The 19,924-nt window shown below is 33.0% G+C and overlaps 2 protein-coding genes across 3 annotated transcripts; one reads left to right on the top strand and one right to left on the bottom strand.

Moving 5' to 3' along the window:
- Nucleotides 1-634: 634 nt before the first annotated feature.
- LOC145632368 (putative protein S-acyltransferase 1) lies at nucleotides 635-6,547 on the bottom strand. 2 transcript variants are annotated; one of them, XM_081684728.1, is made up of 6 exons: nucleotides 6,011-6,547; nucleotides 4,269-4,448; nucleotides 3,883-4,185; nucleotides 2,731-2,952; nucleotides 1,812-2,285; nucleotides 635-839 (listed from the first exon to the last, which is right to left on the bottom strand). In XM_081684728.1, exons 1-5 carry the CDS (start codon nucleotides 6,152-6,154, stop codon nucleotides 1,842-1,844), a joined length of 1,293 nt encoding a protein of 430 aa, XP_081540854.1. In that variant the 5' UTR covers nucleotides 6,155-6,547; the 3' UTR covers nucleotides 635-839; nucleotides 1,812-1,841. The 2 variants fall into 2 exon arrangements, with proteins under 2 accessions (XP_081540854.1, XP_081540855.1); XM_081684729.1 differs by having other exon boundaries at nucleotides 3,904-4,185.
- Nucleotides 6,548-17,983: 11,436 nt separating this feature from the next.
- Nucleotides 17,984-19,697, top strand: LOC145632367 (large ribosomal subunit protein cL37 alpha-like). The gene is made up of 2 exons (XM_081684727.1): nucleotides 17,984-18,143; nucleotides 19,104-19,697. Exons 1-2 carry the CDS (start codon nucleotides 18,068-18,070, stop codon nucleotides 19,448-19,450), a joined length of 423 nt encoding a protein of 140 aa, XP_081540853.1. The 5' UTR covers nucleotides 17,984-18,067; the 3' UTR covers nucleotides 19,451-19,697.
- The last annotated feature ends 227 nt before the right edge of the window (nucleotides 19,698-19,924 follow it).

The following is a 19,924-nucleotide window of genomic DNA, read 5'->3' as shown; positions in this document are numbered from 1 at the left end:
ACATGTTTAATTATTTGTAATTTAAGTTGTATGTCCTTTTGCTATTGTCAAAAAAAAAAAATAAAAAAAATAAAAAAAATAAAAAAAAAAATTCAATGTGTGGGAAAATACTAAACTCATCATAACTTATTTTTCCCGAACTTATTTATCTTTATCTAAATTTAGCCTATATAAAATATTTGCACACATACCATATTAGTATGATCATATTACAAAAATTGAACTCATCAACTACAATAGTTACATACTTACATTCAAAACTTTGGTTATATCTTATATTCTTATACTCGTATGAGATGATAATTATAATATCATTACTTTAGTTTCATCTTCTAGTATGCACATACTGACATACACTTATAATAATAGAAAGTTATTACACCTCCATGACCCCATAATGATAAACACATTTTTTTTTTCATGGCAAAAAAGCTTAACTAAAATTTCTAAGTTTATGAAAATATACAAATTGGGTAAAATTATCTCGGAGGGAAGGAAAAAAGAGGGAAATTTGAAAATAAACCGAAAAGAAAAAAGAAAGAAACTCGTAAATGTAAAACTGCTGAAATTTTACAAAATGATACACCTCATTTCACTGTAAATTTTTACATAAATACACATTTGGTGCCACAGAATTTTACACTCTTTCTCCTTATAGGTACATGATAGATACTTCAGTCTTTTCCTTCGTTGTCTAAATCACGAAAAATCCCCTCATGATCGATTATGTACATCAATATACAACGATTCATGAGCCTGATTCCATTAGAGGTCCATGTATGAGAATAAATCTCACTTGATTTAACCATGAGGTTGTGATTACCTGCTTCAACCTGTAACTAACAAGCGGATACATATCAACTAATTAGCTAATACAGCAGAACACTCAAATTAAAACCATATATAAATCAGTAAAAATATAAAGCAGCAAGTCAGCAACATACATTCCACCAACTCGCCTCCACCAAGTCACCAACTCGCCTAAATTGCACAACGTATACTAAGAGCATGATTGTACAATTATCAGTAATTAGAATAATACTGGTATGATGGAAGATCTTGTAATGATCAATGCATCAAATCTATGGAAGTTGTAGGTAAGAAGTTTCTGCATCTATATATTGTCTCAGAAATGGCTCAAAATTTTGCATATCCGAGTAATACTTCATGGGGCAGTTGTTTAAGAAGTGTTCTGCAAATCTCTGAGAAATGCAACCAAAAAAAAAAAAATATCGACTGGAGAAGATAGGTGTGATGAAAATCTCTTATGGTGGTATCTTAAGGTACAAGGTGGTATTTTGGACGGCTGTGATGGTTGGGAGGTGCAAATTTAGTACCTAATGAGAGTCATCTATCAATTTTCTCGGTCTTTGATGCATTATACAGTTATGCTGCAGACATATAGTAAAATCAGAACCCAGATGCATTAATACTTAATAGTTGATATCAATTAGTTATGTTCTCCATCCTAAGATTCCTAACTGAGAAGCAAGCTAGTTGAGCCTTAATTTTACATTAGAATATTATGGCTATAAATAAAAACCCCTATGCCACATAATGGCTGTAAACCTAAAAAAAAAAAAAAAAAAAAAAGAGCGTGAAAATTTAAGAATTTGAGAGATTTCAAGAACTAGCATTGACACATCAGTAAATTTTTGGAAAAACTCGTTCAGTAATCAGGAAGATAAGTCCCAACTTTCCATTGGAAGAGAAAAATACAGCTACAATAGATATAAACTGTCAATGGTGTTTACCTTGCTAATATTCCTCTTGCATACTATAAGTTTGTATAAAGTTAGAGTTGAGATTACCTTCACAATCAGGGTATGCACATGGCAGCCTTAACTAACATCAACATTCTCAGATTTCTTTGCCATGTCAGCAGCATCTCGAGATGTGGCTTGATATCCTTGAGGTGCAGAAGCTTGTCCTGGGGCCAATAGAAACTGATCAGTTGAAGTGTCTTGGTTACCTACTTTCTTTTTCAACTTTTCATCACTATCTTCATGATTAAAGTTCTGAAAATTACTTTGAAGCACCCAACGTCCACTTTGCGTTAGCCTTTGTGTCATATCCTGATCTGAAATTTTCCCGAATCCAGTATAGCTTTCATTGTCACTTGGAGTCATAGGTAAAACTACGTCTTCTACGATCACCAACTCTCTGAAATTGATAGCTGAAGGTGGCGTTTTGGTGAATAGGACTTGTTTAATATTCTTGACCACACCAAAATTATGGGGGTTTTTTCCCTTGTCATACCGATACCGGAAGTTCTCATAAGTTGTCTGCCTTGGAAAACAAAATATATCAGATTGTAGTGAAAATGTTATGAGACATTGAGACCTAAAATGTTGAGACCCAGGCACATGCTTAAGTTCTGGTACATGTCTATGCAAATTGAAACCAACAAACTCAACTACAACAATTGGACACGAGTATGTCTTCAAGAGCTCCAAGCATCAACCATTTTATGAAATCTTTGAATGTTTTTGTACTACTATGTCTTTTAATTGTCACACATTTAACACAGAGATTTGAGATGAAATGAAAGAGTCTAAAATTCTAAATAACAGTCTTCAGCCAATGAGTATGAAATAAAGGGGTGTGCGCAAGTAGTTATACCCCCATGTGCTAAAGCCTCAAGGCTTTGTAGCATGAACATTGTACAATTCATACTTTCTCATAGCAGAAAATGTAAACTTATTATAATTTTGGTGTAAAGATCATCACCTGGTTAGTTGACATCAAGTAGAAGTGAAAGAGGGTAAGTCCACCAACAAACCAGACAGCTACAAAACAATAAACGACTAGAATGACTGAAACAACATCACGAGACATTGAATGCACGAGGCTTTTCCTTCTTCGAAGAAGATTGATCAATGAAAATGTAAAGACGTATATACATAAGAATGTTGATGAAGATATGAAGAAGATGAAGAAACGGTAATTACGCTGCAGAAAAATTGAGATTTCCAGTTAGTAACACTTGTAGCAGGATAAGAGTTTGAAAATAAAAAAGAGGAGAAAATTATAATACTGATGGTAGAGCAAGAAACGACATAGGAAAACCTTACAAAGGCAGATCAGGCATATACATGCATCAATTTTTAACAAAGAAAAAAAAGAAAAAAAGAAATTCAGATTTCCATATTCAAGTGATTAATCATTCGAAACCTGAATCTGAAACTGAAAGAAACAAATCATATCATCAACATTCTTTGACATAGTACAAGTTTGGCACTGGTTGTACCTAGAGGCTACTGCAGCAGATTTTTTTATTCAGTTCATTAGTAAGATTATGTAACCCACTGGGGCAAAAAAGTGGTGGTTGGTCTATGTCTGTATGTTACATACTGCTATTAATATAATTTCTTTAACAGATTGTTGAAGACTGTTTCCGTCATATATATAGGCTAAAACAGGGGCTCTACTTGGTCCTGGAAAAACAAGACAATGCAAAAGAGCTCATGCAGTCTTATATTGTAAATGATCGAAGTTATTTACAGGCAACACTTAGTTAAGAATAAATTCATTTTAAGTCCGTGAAAGATACTTATCAAGTCTTAGTAGTGAGATGTCCTATCATTCAGGGAAGGATTTTGATGACAGTGTTTCCAATGGTTACAGGAAGTTCAATCGTAAAAAACTTCATAAAGACAACTGCAAATGCAATAGAGCATTCAAATGAACAAATTTACCATTCTGATTGCAGTAAGATCTGGCTTCATACGAATAAGTAGTATCATTTCTCAAAATTTATATGCTGAAAATTGAAATAACATATTCTTGATAAAACCTTTTTTTGATGCAGAGACTTCAGAAAATACCATATCAAAGCGTCACAAATATTTGTATGATCAAGAATAATAGAAATTAACTTACTAGTCCAATACACTGACCCACCCATGGACAATGATGATCAAATCTCTGCACACAATTGTTGCATATTGAGCAATGAGAAGCACGGGGTGGGCGGTAAAGCCTACAAGTATCACAAAACTTGACTTTAACTGTGTAGCCATTAATCGTCACATCCTTAGTGCGAGGAATCCTAAGAATACCAGACTTGCCAGTTGCTACCAATTCCCTTGATGAAGAACCTGAACCTTCATCTTCAATTGGTCTATGGTTTCTTGGTATTATTCCTGGATCTCGAACAGATGTCATGTAGAGGAACAACAAATCCTACAAAGTTCATAAACTGCATAAGACTAACAAATATATCAATACTGCTCAAAATAACATAAATCAATCAAAGAAAAACGTACCATAAAAGTGAGAATGACACCTGTGGTGAGCACCCCATATCCATATAGTGGATCATGTTCTTTGATCCTAACGAGCATCCTTATACAGAAAGTAATAGCTGGAAATCCTATCAAAAATGATGATAAATACAAGGATCCCGCATCAGGACCTAGTACCAATCTCCCACCACAAAGAAATTTCTGCCATGCAACAAGTGGAAGTAAATCAATTTTATTCCTTACATAGCTTAGGCATTTCATTCAACTAGAGCTACATGACATCATGTATAAACATTGATCCACTTTGCATTGTCTAGCAACGATCGAAAAGGATTCAAACCCCAGTAAATTATTGGTCAAATAAAATGACTTTAGATCAAAATATTCTTTATTTGATCTTCCAATTATTGCACATACAGCAACACTGTGCCTATAGTAGCAGATTGTCAATATAAATCAGGAAATATAATATAAATCAGAAAAAATATTATCAATCGAACAAAAAGACCATGGAAGCATGCTCAAGTTAAGTTGCTTTGATTCTTTACTATGTCTTATGTAATTTTGTTGTACATTTAACAATCCAACGTATTAATAATTCCTTAACCTTTCAAGTTTCACCTCAATCCCTCAGATTACTCATAACAGGCATATTGTTAATGAGTAAAAAATATACAAAGTACATAAGAAAGTGTTGAAAACATTATGCTATATAACACTCACAAACGTATATAATAGCCTGTAATTTCTGGCATGCAACAAGGAAACATTTTGAGGCTGCCTAATCAGCAGGAACTTTCACTACAACAGGGGGGTGTTCATCAAAGCTACTCCTCGCATAGTTTTGGCAATCTTAATGTAAAAAAGTAAATACAACCAAAATTCTCAACTTTATCTAAAAAGGCTTGGAGGATAAACAGAGTTTTCATTCAAGTTAAAGATACACAACATCACATGTAAACATTGATTCACTTTGGCCAGCATGATTGTAAAGGAATCAAACTATTATCCCCGATCAGTAAACTTTTATCAAATAAAATGAAATTAGATAAAAAATCCTTGATTTGATCTTCCAAATCTTGTATTCACATGAAACAGCTCCACACCCATAGTAGCATATTGCCAATAAAAATCAGGAAAAATGACATCAATTGAGCAAACAGACCGTGGACACATGCTTAGCCTAAGTTACTTCGATTCTTTATTCTAATTTCATGTAATGTTGTCTTAAACTTAACAATCCAACATATTAATTAATTCCTTGCTCATCACTAAAGAAATATTGGTGGAGAAAAGAAACGTAAGAAAACTGAGATTTAAAACACTATGCTATACAATCCTCACAAATGAACCTAATATAAGAGTTTCAACAAGAACTAGCTAACAAGTCCACCTAAAATGTTTTCATATGCATTTGTTATGTGAAAGGTACACGGAGATTTCAGTGAAGTTGTAAACACATAATCTCCATGTCTAGAATTTCGAGTCCTAGCATGTCATACACTTATACCCATGTCAAGCTAATATAGTGCTCAACTAATTACCATCAATCAGCAATTTAGCATCAATGCAAATTCAAAATCAGGAAACTTTTCATGTTTTGTCAACTATCAAAATAGGCAATGATCACAATTCATATCAAATGGCTAACACCAAAATGTACTAAATAATAACATGAAAACCCCACATTTCCAAATTCAAAAATACAATGAATAACAACATTTAAAACATAAAAGATCATAGCAAAACAGAGTAACACATACATTGTTCCCAGGCCAAACTTTATAGAGCCTCTCAGGTTTCGACGAGCGCGTCGAATGCATAGATTGAGACCCATAATTCCAAGAAGAACCCCCATCAGGAGTCATGCTATTACGCCTACTAAGGATCTGTATTTGGTCATCCATGGCTATAATCTAACACCCATCATCAAAATCATACTTATTTGATAGAATTTTTTTCACAGGGGAATTTTATCAAACAGTTGGTGGGCAATGCAGAAGAAGGGAAGATTAAGATGTATGATCTTATTATTACCAGCTTCCCCTGCTAATCATACAATACAATCAATTAATCTTGCCCCAGATTTTACACAATCCTATGAATTTTTTTCCCCTTATTTCTTCATCTCTATCTTTCAGACAGCAAATCTTCCAAAATCCAAGGAATTGTGGGGGGTGATGTAATGGTTTGTTTAGCCTCAAATTTAGGAGGTTGGCATAGTATTAGTATGTCAACATGACCAATAATTCTCATGCGGCAATTTATTTCATTTTTCTCGTGCTATAGGATTTTCATGTTATTTAATTAAAATCTAGGTCCGGTTTTCTTCACCTTAAAATAATTCGGAGTAATATAGTACTTCGTAGAAAAATAATTTCAATCTAGTAAAAGAAATACTATCTCCGCTTTATATTATTTGCAACGATTAGATATTTTACGCTCGCACTTTAGGTCAAATTGTGGCAAATAATATGAAACGGATGTAGTATTAGTTTATTAAAAGGGAAATTGTTCCGTGTATCCCTAAGGTTTTGAAAAATGCATTGTGTACTCTTGAAAACTTTCAAATACATGTACCCTTGAGGTTTGTATAAAATTGCACCACATATCGTCTTACAAATGCACATATCATTGACTTATCAAATTAAAATTATGCCCACACACACTGACTCATTTTTAGTACTTTATATGTAGTATATGGAGTAAAAGTGTAAAACCGCCTAAAAACATAAATTACATCAAAATTTGAACTCCATCAATCATTCTAAATCCTAAACTTTAGGGTGTTAGAATTTGATTTATCAATTAAGTTTGCTTGATAATTAAATACTTTAGCATTACACTGTAACAATTTAATAGAATTTGATGCTTATAGCCTATATGGGTCTCAATTTCACAAAATTATCATTTGTTATATGAGTCTAGGGGTATTGGTGCAAGTTCTTACAAAACTCTGGGTTACACGGTGCATTTGAAAGTTTTCAGGGGTACACGGTGCATTTTGTAAAATCTTAAGGGTACACGGAACAATTTCCCTTATTAAACTAGTTGGGTCGCTGCGTGCTACGCACGCATCAACCAACTGTAATAATTATTATAAAATTTTCAACCTATAAATTAAATATTTAAATTGTATAAATTAAAAAATGTAATGTAAAAATCTAATATGCATTAAAAATTAATTATTAATAATATTATGGATCATTTTTACCAAAACTAATACTCCATAGAAATATAATCATATTATTCAACAACCAAGCTGTAAAAAAAGAAGAAAAAAAAAATTACCGTTGACATAAACAACCCTACAAATAATTAAGTTAGATTGCATTAAAAAAAAAACAAAAAAAACATGTTAAATTGAAAGTGTATGTGATGTATTGTGAATAATAACGTTAATAATTAATTAGTAAAAATCATTGCTTGGATGCAAAGGCTTACAATAATATTTGGTACAAAGAGTGAGCCTACGTACGTAATATAAATATCATATTTATTTCTCATAATCATCCTCAAAAAATAATAAATATACTTTAATTATATTTTGGGTCACCTATGTTCATTCAAATACTTAAGCTGACTACAATCTATATCCCTGCATTTTTAAAAGTTTAAGAAAATTTAGATTGTACTCTCTAAAATATTTATCTTATTCTCTATCCTCATTAATGATAAATGCCTTTTTTTTAAAACTCTTTATAATAGTGTGCGGATATTGATACCTCTAAAAATATTTGTTTATAGTTTGTCCCTCGTTATTAATGATGCAATAACTTTAGTTTAGACAAAAGCCAAACCAAAAGTGCTTTTTGAATATGGCTAATTGTATATGGCATGTGTTAGCTGCCCTAACTTAGTATAATATAAAATTATTTTAAAAGTTACGACGACATATATCTTCTTCTATTCTTTATCATACACATTCATTTGACCTTTTAGTGATAAATGCATTTGAATATTGGAAAAATAGTCATGAGTAATCTTATTTGATTCACTCCTAAATTGACATTTTTTTTTAAAATTATTTTTACTAATATGTAATTAGGAAATTTTGACAATTACCACCTTCTGTTTAGTCCATTTTAGCAATTATCACCTTGTAAAAGAAAAAAAAAAAAGGGAAACCGTACAAATTCAAAAAAAAAAAAGAAAAAAAAGGGAAATAAAAAATAAATAAATAAATAAAAAGGGATAAAAACAAACTTTGCCAACACCACAACCCATGAGAACGATTGAACTGTAGAAAATTCTGTACAAATTTTTTTTAAAAAAAAAAGAAAAAAAAAAGGGAAATAAAAATAAATAAATAAATAAAAAGGGATAAAAACAAACTTTGCCAACACCACAACCCATGAAAACGGTTGAACTGTAGAAAATTCTGTACAAATTTTAAAAAAAAAGAAAAAAAAAAGGGAAATAAAAAAAAATAAATAAATAAAAGGGACATGGATGGAATTTATAGGAAACAATATATTGTGCAACTGCCCTTTTGATGCAAACCATGTTTTCTCTTTTTAGAAGGTTATAGAAATATGTTCATTAACATTAGTCATTGTAAGGAGCGAATATACTAGATTATCAATAAAAAAAAGTTTTAATCCGTAAAAATAATTTTAGTTTTGTAAAAATAATTTCAATTCAATAAATTAAAAATAATTTATATTATGCAAAAATAAGATAAAGTGAACATGACTTAATAATAAATTATTGTATAAATGTCGATATAGATAAGGGGTGGTAGGTTGGGGAAGTAGCCACGACTCACGAGCCCTCTTGCTATATGTTCATTATATTTCTATAATTTGTTCATTCGGTTGTACAAACCAGATATCAACCCTTAATTACATTCATTTAACCCCATATATCCCTAATTACACCCATACATATAACCCCAATTATATTTCTCATACATTAGGGTCTTCACAAGGGGGGTTAAATTAACGACTTATAGTATTAAGGTGTGCAATATAGAATTTATTGGGCTAAATGGGCGCAATTACGGATAATTAGGTCAACATACAGCATTAAGTGTATATGGAATTTAATTAGGTATTTCAGGTGTAATAAGCCAATTAGGGCTTATTCTGATTTACAAACTGAGAGCTAAACTGAACTGAATAGAGTTCAATTGAACTGAACTAAAATTAAGCTGAAGAGAACAGGTCCTAAGTTCAGATAAGTTCGGTTCATGTTTAATAAGTTCTGATAAGGGTTACCCAAATACAAATTACAGCTAAAGTAAGTTTTAATAAGGTTTAGATAAGTTCAATGGGTAATGTTATACATAGCCCATTAGCCCTTAGGCTATGTATAAGCATTAAAAATACTCTTGGAAAATGTATAAAATTAGGAATTCAGACAAAAACACGCATAAATTAGTGTAATTAGTGTGAATTTGTCATGATTTTCCAAATATAAACATTTTTAGAGTATTTTTAATGCTTATATGTAGTCCTAAGGGCTATATATATCATTTTCCAAGTTCAATTAGTTAAAATAAGTGAAAATCAAATTAATAGAACACACTCAAACCAAAGCGCCAAACATTAATTATTCAAGATTACATCACAAATTGTTGCATCTTCAATATAAATACACCCTAAGCAAGCAATCAAATGACGTTTTTTCTACTAGTGAATTGAATTGTACTACGATGTATCATCAATGTTGGATATGTCGCAACAACATGAAAAGTAATTGATGCAACCTCCATTATCAAATCTACTGCCTTCAGCTAAGCAAGAAGCTTTACAAATATTAATATTGCATGGTGTAACAATAATTGGATACTCAGAACATACTGGTCGACCACCACCACTACCACACATAGTACCTGATATCAATAATATTCACCAATGAAAATGAAAAATTAAATTAGTGATATGCTTGTAATTAAGCAAGAATTTTACAAAAATTACATAAAATTTGCTCTAATATTAAGAATACACTTCAATTAATCGTCGATATATAACTTACCATATGGTAGCAAGAACACTAATAATATGATGAACAAAGTATGAAATTTCTTAGCCATAGATTATAATGAAAAAGAAAACAAACAATTTTGTGTGCAATTTAGATTTACATGTATTCTATTTATATACATTGGCAAATGCACAAAAACCCTGCTACTTTCCAATTATAATAGGAAAAATTGCTCCCATAAATCCCAACTTTGCCTCGTCCGCCCAAATTAATCCTTACTTTTGATTATTATCTATTGCACCCAACTTTAGGGGGTATTAATTTCTATTGCACCCAATTTACCTGAAACCGGTTAATCAGGTTAACATTTGTGAATTAATTTTTTTTGCACACGTGTCAATATGTAATTGGTTGGAAAAAAAAATTAAAAAAAAATTAAAAAAAAATGAAAACAGTAAAAAAATTAATTTCCTAAAACTAATACAGCACTTGCCCCACCTCCACCACCGCACCACCACCACCAGCCGCCAATTTCAACCACCAGCCGCCGCAAACAGCAGCGCCACCACCATCCCAACTCCATCTCGCATCTCCCCTGCTTCCATTCCCACATCCAGACCCACGCAACTCCCTTACCACCTCCCATCAACCACCACGCAGCCCCCTGCTCCAGTCCAACAAAATCAACCACCAGCTCCACCTACAACCTTCACCCCGCAACACCAACAACACCATCAGCCACGCACCAGTCACACACTCCCACCACCAAACCACTCGCAACCACTGCCACCATCTACTCCACAAAAACCGACCCGAAACCACCATCAATCTCCACCACAGCCACGCCATTAACCCCTGCTCTCTTCCACCACCGCAACAACAACAAAACGACCACACCCACCACAACCGAAAACCACCACAGCCCCCTCACCAAATCGACCACCACAATGGCGAAAATGGCCAACCACCACCGCACACCGCACGACTGTTTCCCCACCATAAAACAACCCCCTTCCCCAAAATCTACCACCTAAATTGGCCACAAATGGCTGAAATCAGTCGATAATGGGCCTGAATGGTTGATTTCAACCCTTTATCGGCCGATTTCGGCCGTTGGTGGCTGATTTTGTTGCCGTTTTTGTAGTATTTCGAATGTTAGGGTTAAGGGTTAGGATTTGGGGGATTTTGAGTGGTTTGCAAGGTGATCGAAGAGGAAAGGGGAGGTGGTTTGCAAGGTTGTTGCTGGTGGTCGTGGTTGCAACGGGAAGTTGGTGGAGTTGCAGGGAAAGGGAAGCAGGGAGGTTGGTGGAGTACGTGTGTGAAGTGCGTAAGGGGAAGGGGAAGCGGGGAGGTGGGCTGGGAGGCGGCGATACGGAGGTGGGAAGGGAAGGTAGTGCTGCCGCCGGCTGATTGCGGGTGGCCGTGGGGGAAGGGATGTGGGGAGGAAGCAGAGAGGGAAGGGGGAGAAGGGAGGAGAGAGAAGGTGTTTTTTTTTTTTTTTTTAATTTTAATTTTAATTTTTTTTAAGCGAATCATATGCTGACACGTGAATAGGTAACTGCTACATCAGGTTGGGTGACCTGTTGGGTGCAATAGAAATTAATACCCCCTAAAGTTGGGTGTAATAGATAATAATCAAAAGTAGGGATTAATTTGGGCGGACGCGGCAAAGTTGGGATTTATGGGAGCAATTTTTCCATTATAATATGATACTACATAATTACTAATTAGGACAAGGCTACTACATTTTTTTTTTGAAGATTGAAATCATATGCAATTCCCTTCTTTGATCCTTATATATATATATAATCATGATTATGATCTTCCGAATCAATAATTATTTCACATTGCAAATTCACAATCATTATGTACTGTTAATCTAGAGATATGAGATATGAGAATGAGGGATAACTCAAATGGTTAAAGCTTCTCTCTCGGTTCTAGGAGATACTGGGATCGATTTTCACCCGTACCTTTATGACTTCTTATAGTACAGTCTATAAATAGTTAATTTTTTTTATAAATAGTCTATAATTTAATTTTTTTTGTTCAATTACATTGATTACATTGCATAACGTTGTTATATTATAACGAGGTCACAACAACATGAATCACTACCTGACATAGAACATCTGAAATAAAAATCTAAATTAGTGATGCTCTTGTTTATGAGCAAGGATTTTAAATTTTTACATATATCTAATAATAAAAATCGTCCATTTTTCCAAAAAAAAAAAAAATAATAATAAAAATCATCCGATAACTTACCATATGGGAGCAAGAATAATGATATTATGAAGAACAAAGCAAAAAATCCCTTAGCCATTGATGATTCTGATGATGAAAACAAGTAATTACAGATGAATTTCTTGAATGTAAAGAATTTTGTGCGCAATTTTGATAATTTGTATTCTAGTTTATATATATATATATAGGTAAACTCACAATTTCACAAAGACTTGATTCCAAATCAGTTAGTACTAGTTGTATTTGGCTACAATTCATGATTTGCTGCATAATGCTTAGAAATCTTACATGATTCCCTATCTTGTTCCTTCTATTCATGATTTCTAAGCATCATGCATTGATGCTTAGAAATCATACATGATTCCCTATCTTGTTCCTTCAATTTCCTTATATACGGAGTACCTTTTTAAAAGTATGACCAAACTTAATTTTATGAATAGTACGTATTGAGACAAATATGACCTTTAAAATTTTTGTTTACACATTTAGCTTCAGTTATATTTGTTATACTTTTATAAATAGTGATGAGATTACGCCCCTTAAAATTAGACCTGTAGATGATAGAAAGCATCTAGTTTGATTGCGACTTGATTGACATTTATGACATAATCATGTTTGATTTCATTTTTTTTTTTAAGAAAAGGTTTGATTTCATATTATATCATATAGTGGTTTATGAGATATTCAATTGATAGGATGAGTAAGGGTATTGATGCAATAATATCACATAGATACCACATCCTCCCTTGGCTTATATAATAGAGATATATAAACTAGAATATAAATTCTGAAAATTGCACACAAAATTCTTTACATTCAAGAAATTTTGTAATTATTTATTTTTATCATCAAAATCATCCATGGCTAAGGGATTTTTTACTTTGTTCTTCATAATGTCATTGCTCTTGCTCCCATATGGTAATTATTATTATTATTATTATTATTATTATTATTATTATTATTATTATTATTATTATTATTATTATTATTATTATTATTATTATTATTATTATTATTATTATTATTATTATTACTATTATTATTATTATTATTATTATTATTATTCATTAGAGATATGTAAATTTTTAAAATCCTTGCTCATATACAAGTGCATCACTGATTTAGATGTTCATTTGAAATGTTAAAAATCAGGTAGCGTTCATGCAGGTGATCCAAAAGTATGTGCCGAGTATCCATTTCCTCTAACATCTTGCTCGTATGAATCATGTTTGGATGCTTGCTTAGTTAAGTCCGGTTACTCCGGTAGATATGGAGACAATTGTGATTGCATCAATAGTGATTCATGTTGTTGTGACCTCCTTAGAATATAAAATGTAATGCAAATGTAATTGATGTACTTCTTAAATAATTAATAAGTTTTGTTTCTATATTGTAATTCTTGGTTTTCTTAGGGGCATTGGAATTGAAGCTTATATTATCATTACAAAACAATTAAGGAAAATTTAACAACAACAAACCAACATTTGCTCCATTCTCCCAAAATGGACCAACCTTTAAATCTTCCCAAAATAGACACAAGTTTGCATTTTTTCTCCCATATTAGACCAAGTTGACTTATGACCTAAATAACCGGTCACTTCTTTTTTTTCATTTATTTATCTTTTTAATTTAAAATATTAACAAAACAAAATAAATAAATAAATAAATTAATTAAAAAAAAAAAACAAACCAAAAACTCCGACCACCGCCAGCCCTCCACCCCCACCACTGCTAGCCCTCCTCCCCCCACCCACTGCGAGCTGAGCATGACGTCTTTCGTGGAACTTTCTTTTTCTAGCCACCCATGACTCATCCTTGTCATCAAGATCAGAATTATAAAACTCAGGTTTGATGGAGTAATCTATTTCATCGTCATCGGAAACTTAGATTCCGGCAACAATTAATCATAGTTAAATAATTTCCACACCCATTTTATCATCAACATCAATTGCTAAATATCCCTACCACAATCAATTAAGCATAGTTGTGATTCTTGTGAAAGTTCCACACGATATCACCCTCATAAATTTCTCATAAATAAATTGAGCAAAAAAAATTCAATTTTTAAAGTATAGTTTGAGTTTGTCGATGGGTATTATGGGTCGATTGTTCCACATGATAATTGATAAGAAGAAGAAGAAGGCGAGGCGGTGATGCGGTGGCGTGCCATTGATGATTTTCTGGGTAGAATGAGATCCGATTAGAGGAGATCGGATCAGAGAAATTAAAGGGGATCGATTTTTATCTTGGTGTCGGATTTGATCTTGGTTGATTGGTTTTTGTGTGTTGAGGTGCTGCTTGCAGTTAAGCGTCGGCCGCCGGTTGGCCGGGGAGAGGTGGCTAGTGGGGAGTAGGGCTGGCAGTGGTGGGGAAAGGGACTAAGGGAGGATGTTTTTATTTTTTAATTATTTGATTTTAAAAATTAAAATAATTATTTTTTATCAATTATCAAAATATTTTTAAAGAAAAATTAACCAATAAGGACTTGACACATGGATTGCAACCTGGTATAACAAGTCAAGTGACCTGCTTGGTCTAATTTGGGAGAAAAAATACAAACTTGTGTCTATTTTTGGAAGATTTAAAGGTTGGTCCATTTTGGGAGAATGGAGCAAAAGTTGGTTTATTGTTGTTAAATTTTCCAACAATTAAAGAATTGAGGGTGTGGAGTATCCTTATGTTACTTGCTTGTGGATCGTACCCCATAATCAGAACAGTTTAATACTTCCTTTGTCTCAAATAATTATTGACACGCTTTGAATTTTTTTGCACTATTTATATATGAAGTATTAATTTTGCTTTGATTATAATTATTTTTAGGAAATTTTGTCTAGAACTACCCTAAAGATAGGGTCATTTGTGAACAACTACCCGTTTTTTTTTTTTTTATTTGTTAAGAGCTACCCAAAAGTTAAGAAAAGTTTGGGTAACACTACTCATTAACGTTTTCCGTCCAAAAAAACATTAATGGGGTCCACTTTATCACTTTTCCCACTTAATTAACTCCCCTAATTACTTTTTCTCTCTTCCCTAATTAACTTCCCCTAAACCCTAGAAATTAAAACCCCCAAATTTAGACATCCTATCAATTACAATGGTCAAGTAGACATCCTAGCAGTTGCAATGACCAATTAGTAATTAAAATGCAATTGAATTCAATCTCAAAGTCAAAATAACCGAAACCTAGAACTCAATTGAACCCCTAAACCCTAGAAATCAAAAACCCCCCAAATTTATTTGAACCCATAAACCCTAATCCGAATCCCTAATTTACACCCTAATTATGTTAATTGCGTTCAATTAAAACTTGTATACAAATACAATAAACAATGAATTAAAAGGAAAGTGTGAAACATTACTTGAATAATTGAGAATTTGTATTCAATTGATTGAGTATAATCTTTTGGATTTTTGAGTGAGAATGGAGGGGAAGTTAATTAGGGAGGAGAGAGAAGGTAATTAGGGGAGTTAATTAAGTGGGAAAAGTGAAAAAAGTGGGCTCAATAACGTCTTAATTGGACGGAAAACGTTAGCGGGTAGTGCTACTCAAACGTTTTGTAACTTGTGGGTAGTTCCAAAAAAAAAAACAAAAAAAAAAATAGTTGTTCACAAATGATCCTATATTTAGGGTAATTCTAGACAAAATTTCCTTATTTTTAAAATAACTTATTTAAAGCAAATTTTATCTAAAACATGTTAAATACTTCATCCGTTCTAGTATTATTGCAACAACTGGACTTTTACATTATTTCATCACGCTTATACATAAAGTAAAATATAGTCATGTAGGGTCTTATCAACTTTTTATAATTTTGAAATTATAGAAAAGCTCTAATAACCACTTGAGTTATCCCTCACTCTCATCTCCCTTATATATTTAAATATAATTCATTTCTTTTTAATTTTATAAATATTTTTCCCTTTTATAATCGGATAACATTACTCCGTATATTTGTATATTTTTAAACTAGACATAATGAATAGATGTTTTTTTGAAGTCATAGGTCAACATCACATGAAAACTTCTAAGGTTTCACATATGAACCATTCCGTGCATGTGCCTATACTACTATCTCCGTCCCTAAATTACATTTCTACTTCTCTATTATGGCCTTGTTTGGCAATTGGTTGCTGGTTGTCGGCTGGTTTGACTGGCTGGTTGTATTGGCTTTTTTGTTGGCTGTTTGACTTTTTATTAGTCTAAAAACATATTTGGTAAAATTGGTTGTTGGATGTTATTAGTAACTTAGGTAGCCAAAAGCCAAAAACTTCTCCAAGTAGCTTGTTCATTTTGGCATAAAAGCCAGCTGAAAAGCTGGCTGAAAAAGCCATTTACCAAACACAAATTTTGGATGTTTGACCAAATGAAAAATCCAAAAGTCAAAAGCCAATGAAAAACCATTTACCAAACCAACCCTATGTGAGGAATAAATACTAGCTACTCCCTCCGTCCCCAAAACTTCAACCCTTTAGGGTTGATTTCGCGGTTATTAAGAAACTTAAATAAAAAGAAATAAAAACATATTAGAAAGATAAATTTACACGGGATTTGTAAAAAAGTAGAGAGATAAAGTATTAAAAATACATGAAAAAACAAAATTTTATATGGGGGAAACTAATTTTGCACAAATAGTTTGTGGGTATTTTAATGCAATTGGATCAATTATTTTCGGACTTAAATTAGACCAAAATGGTCGAAGTATTCGGAACGGAGGGAGTAGTAATAGGAATGTAATTTAAGGATTGAGGGAGCTTAGTACAAAACATGTAAATAAACATTTTAAAGGCCATATAATTGCTGCAATCTTAATTATTATTATAATTTTCAATCAAGTAGCAATCTAATTAGATGCTTTCAATCATCTATAATTGCTGCAATCTTAATTAATAGTATGCTAAATCTGAGGATAAAATTAAACATTAATTAACTCATAATTTACAACATTCACCTTCACCGTTTCACTAATTTTCTTGTGTGGCTTGCTACATCGTGTGATCGGGTTACTTAATCAGGGTAAACTTATTCAATGATTACTCATTTACTTGGTCGGCTAGGGCCGGGGCTACTTAATCATGAATTACTCGGTCGATCGGGGATATTTTGGTCAGGGGTTACTTGATCAATCAGAGGTTACTCTCACATAGAAAACGTGCTAACCAGCGGAGTATCCCTAGGATAAGTAGCCCTTGACAGATTGAGTAAACCCAGAATAAGTAACTATTGACCGACTTAGTAACCTCTAAATAAGTAACTCCGGCCATACGGTGTGGTCAACCACACATAAAAAACACCATCACCGTTTTGCTTCATATATATTTTAAAATTTTCATTTGCTATTTAAATCGATCAACCTTTTGTACAATAAATGCTCTTTGAAGCTGTGATTATTAGCTCAGTAGTTAACATGATATCTCATGTCCAAACCCACAAAAAAAAAATAATAGGTTTGTCAGGCTTTTTTCGAATTAGATTTGAATTTTTAACTAAAAAAACGATTTTAGACTTGCCCCAACCCGCCTATTTTCACAGCGGGTCGATGTTGATCACCTCTTGTTTCATCCCATGTGATATTATTTTATCCCCGCCATCTTTACAAAAGCTTATCCAAAAGCCACGCTCCCACTCTACTGCGCTAAGCAGAGAGATGGCTCTCCTTTCACCTCTCCTTTCTCTCTCCTCTGCTCCTCCTTTCACCTCCATTGCTATTTCTTCTTCCTTCCGTGAGTATTTTCTTCATTACTTTATTCATTTTCAATTTCTGGGTTTGAATTTAATGCATATATTATACAACTCATTCATCATCATGTTTGCTGAATTCTGAGTTTTGTTTATCTGTTTGTGTTTTACTTGGTTTAATTGTTTTACTGCTTTAACACCCATTTTCTGTATTCTGCTTTGCCCTGTTAGTTGGGGTTATCTTGCTTTTGTATTTTATTGGGGAATTTCGTCGAGCAGTTGGAGTGCTTCTTTAATTGATGTAATTTTGGGTCAAATTTTAAGCTAAGCTTATGCTTTAAATAATCTGTTTAATCATTTATTCAATTCAATCTTGTTAATGTTGCATCGATGAGATTTGCACCAATTTGACTTTGTACTCTTGTTCTGGGTTCAATTGGGTTTCCCAAATTTACTGTCTTTTTCCCCAGTATAATCTAATAGATTGAATTTTAATTTATGTAACCTTAAAGTTTTATGGGATTAGGATGAAAATTTTCGTTTGTGGGACCTTTTATAATCCTGAATTTGCTTACAATTTGCTATTATTCATAAGAATTAGGACATACTACACCCCACTTGGTTCCCTAGTACTCTTGTAAGGCTGTTTGCAGCAATGTTCTTGAGTAAGCTCGAAACGAGTTATGTACAGGTTGTCTTTCTGCATCTTTCTTTTTGGTGTTTGGTAATGTTCCTTGTAGATGCCAATTATGCCATATTGGTAATCGCCTCGATAAGATATCAGAGTAGTGGTTCTTAGCAAGGTTTTGAGGTGTCTTGTATAGATAATCAAATGCAGATTGTTGAAGAAAATGAATCTTAGAAAATCATTGTATGGAGTATTAATGTACATGTACTGTTGGAATGATATTCGAATTAGAAATCGAACATGAATGTTGTTGCCTGGCCTGTTTACTTTGCTATACGTCCTAATGGATGACTGACTTTTTTTGGTGGACTTTCAGCAATCAGGCTGCAAAATGTGTGTGTTGCATTGCATCCAACCTTTGGACACAGCTTACAGGCTCATGGACCCGTAATTGCTCAAAAGAGAGGCATTGTCGTTGCAATGGTCTCAGCTGCAGAGGAGCCTGTTGGAGAAGGTGGAGATCAGTCACCAGATGAGGAAGATAAGAAATCAGTTGAGAATCTTCCACTGGAGTCAAAGTTGCAAATGAAGCTTGAACAGAAGTTAAAGATGAAATTGGCAAAGAAGATTAGACTCCGGAGGAATCGTCTAATGCGAAAAAGAAAGATGAGGAAGAAGGGCCGATGGCCACCTTCAAAGATGAAGAAGCTCAAGAATGTGTAAGAGAAGCAGCAGCCAGGTTACTAACTGTTTGGCTTAAGAAAAAAAAAATGTTTAATACTCCTTTTGTAGCATGTTTTGTATTTTGTTCTAGCAGAGAAATCTTGTCCTGTAGATGCCGAAGTTGATGAGAAACATAGATATGCACAACTTTTTCCAATTCAGCAGAATGTATATGTTTGAACAATTTGTACTTGTTTTTCTGTTTGCAACAATCTATCAAGGGCAATGTAGATCATTTTTCCTAGAATTGGCTTTAATTTTACCCCTTAATTCTCCCAATGTTGGCCCTTTCACGCGCATGAATTGGTTTAGGGGTGTAATACCCTGTTAGTTAGGATTTGGTTTTCAATTTAGTTTAGTTCAGTCAATTTGCTTTCTATGTTTTTATTTCATTTTAGCTCAATTCAAATTCATTCATTCCAAGTAAAAAAGAACCAAAATATTTCTTAAAAAATGATAATAATAAAGGCTCAT

Source organism: Chenopodium album, chromosome 5, assembly GCF_948465745.1.
Source record: "Chenopodium album chromosome 5, dcCheAlbu1.1, whole genome shotgun sequence".
Lineage (NCBI taxonomy): Eukaryota > Viridiplantae > Streptophyta > Magnoliopsida > Caryophyllales > Amaranthaceae > Chenopodium > Chenopodium album.
This window is presented reverse-complemented; position numbering and strand designations above follow the sequence as displayed.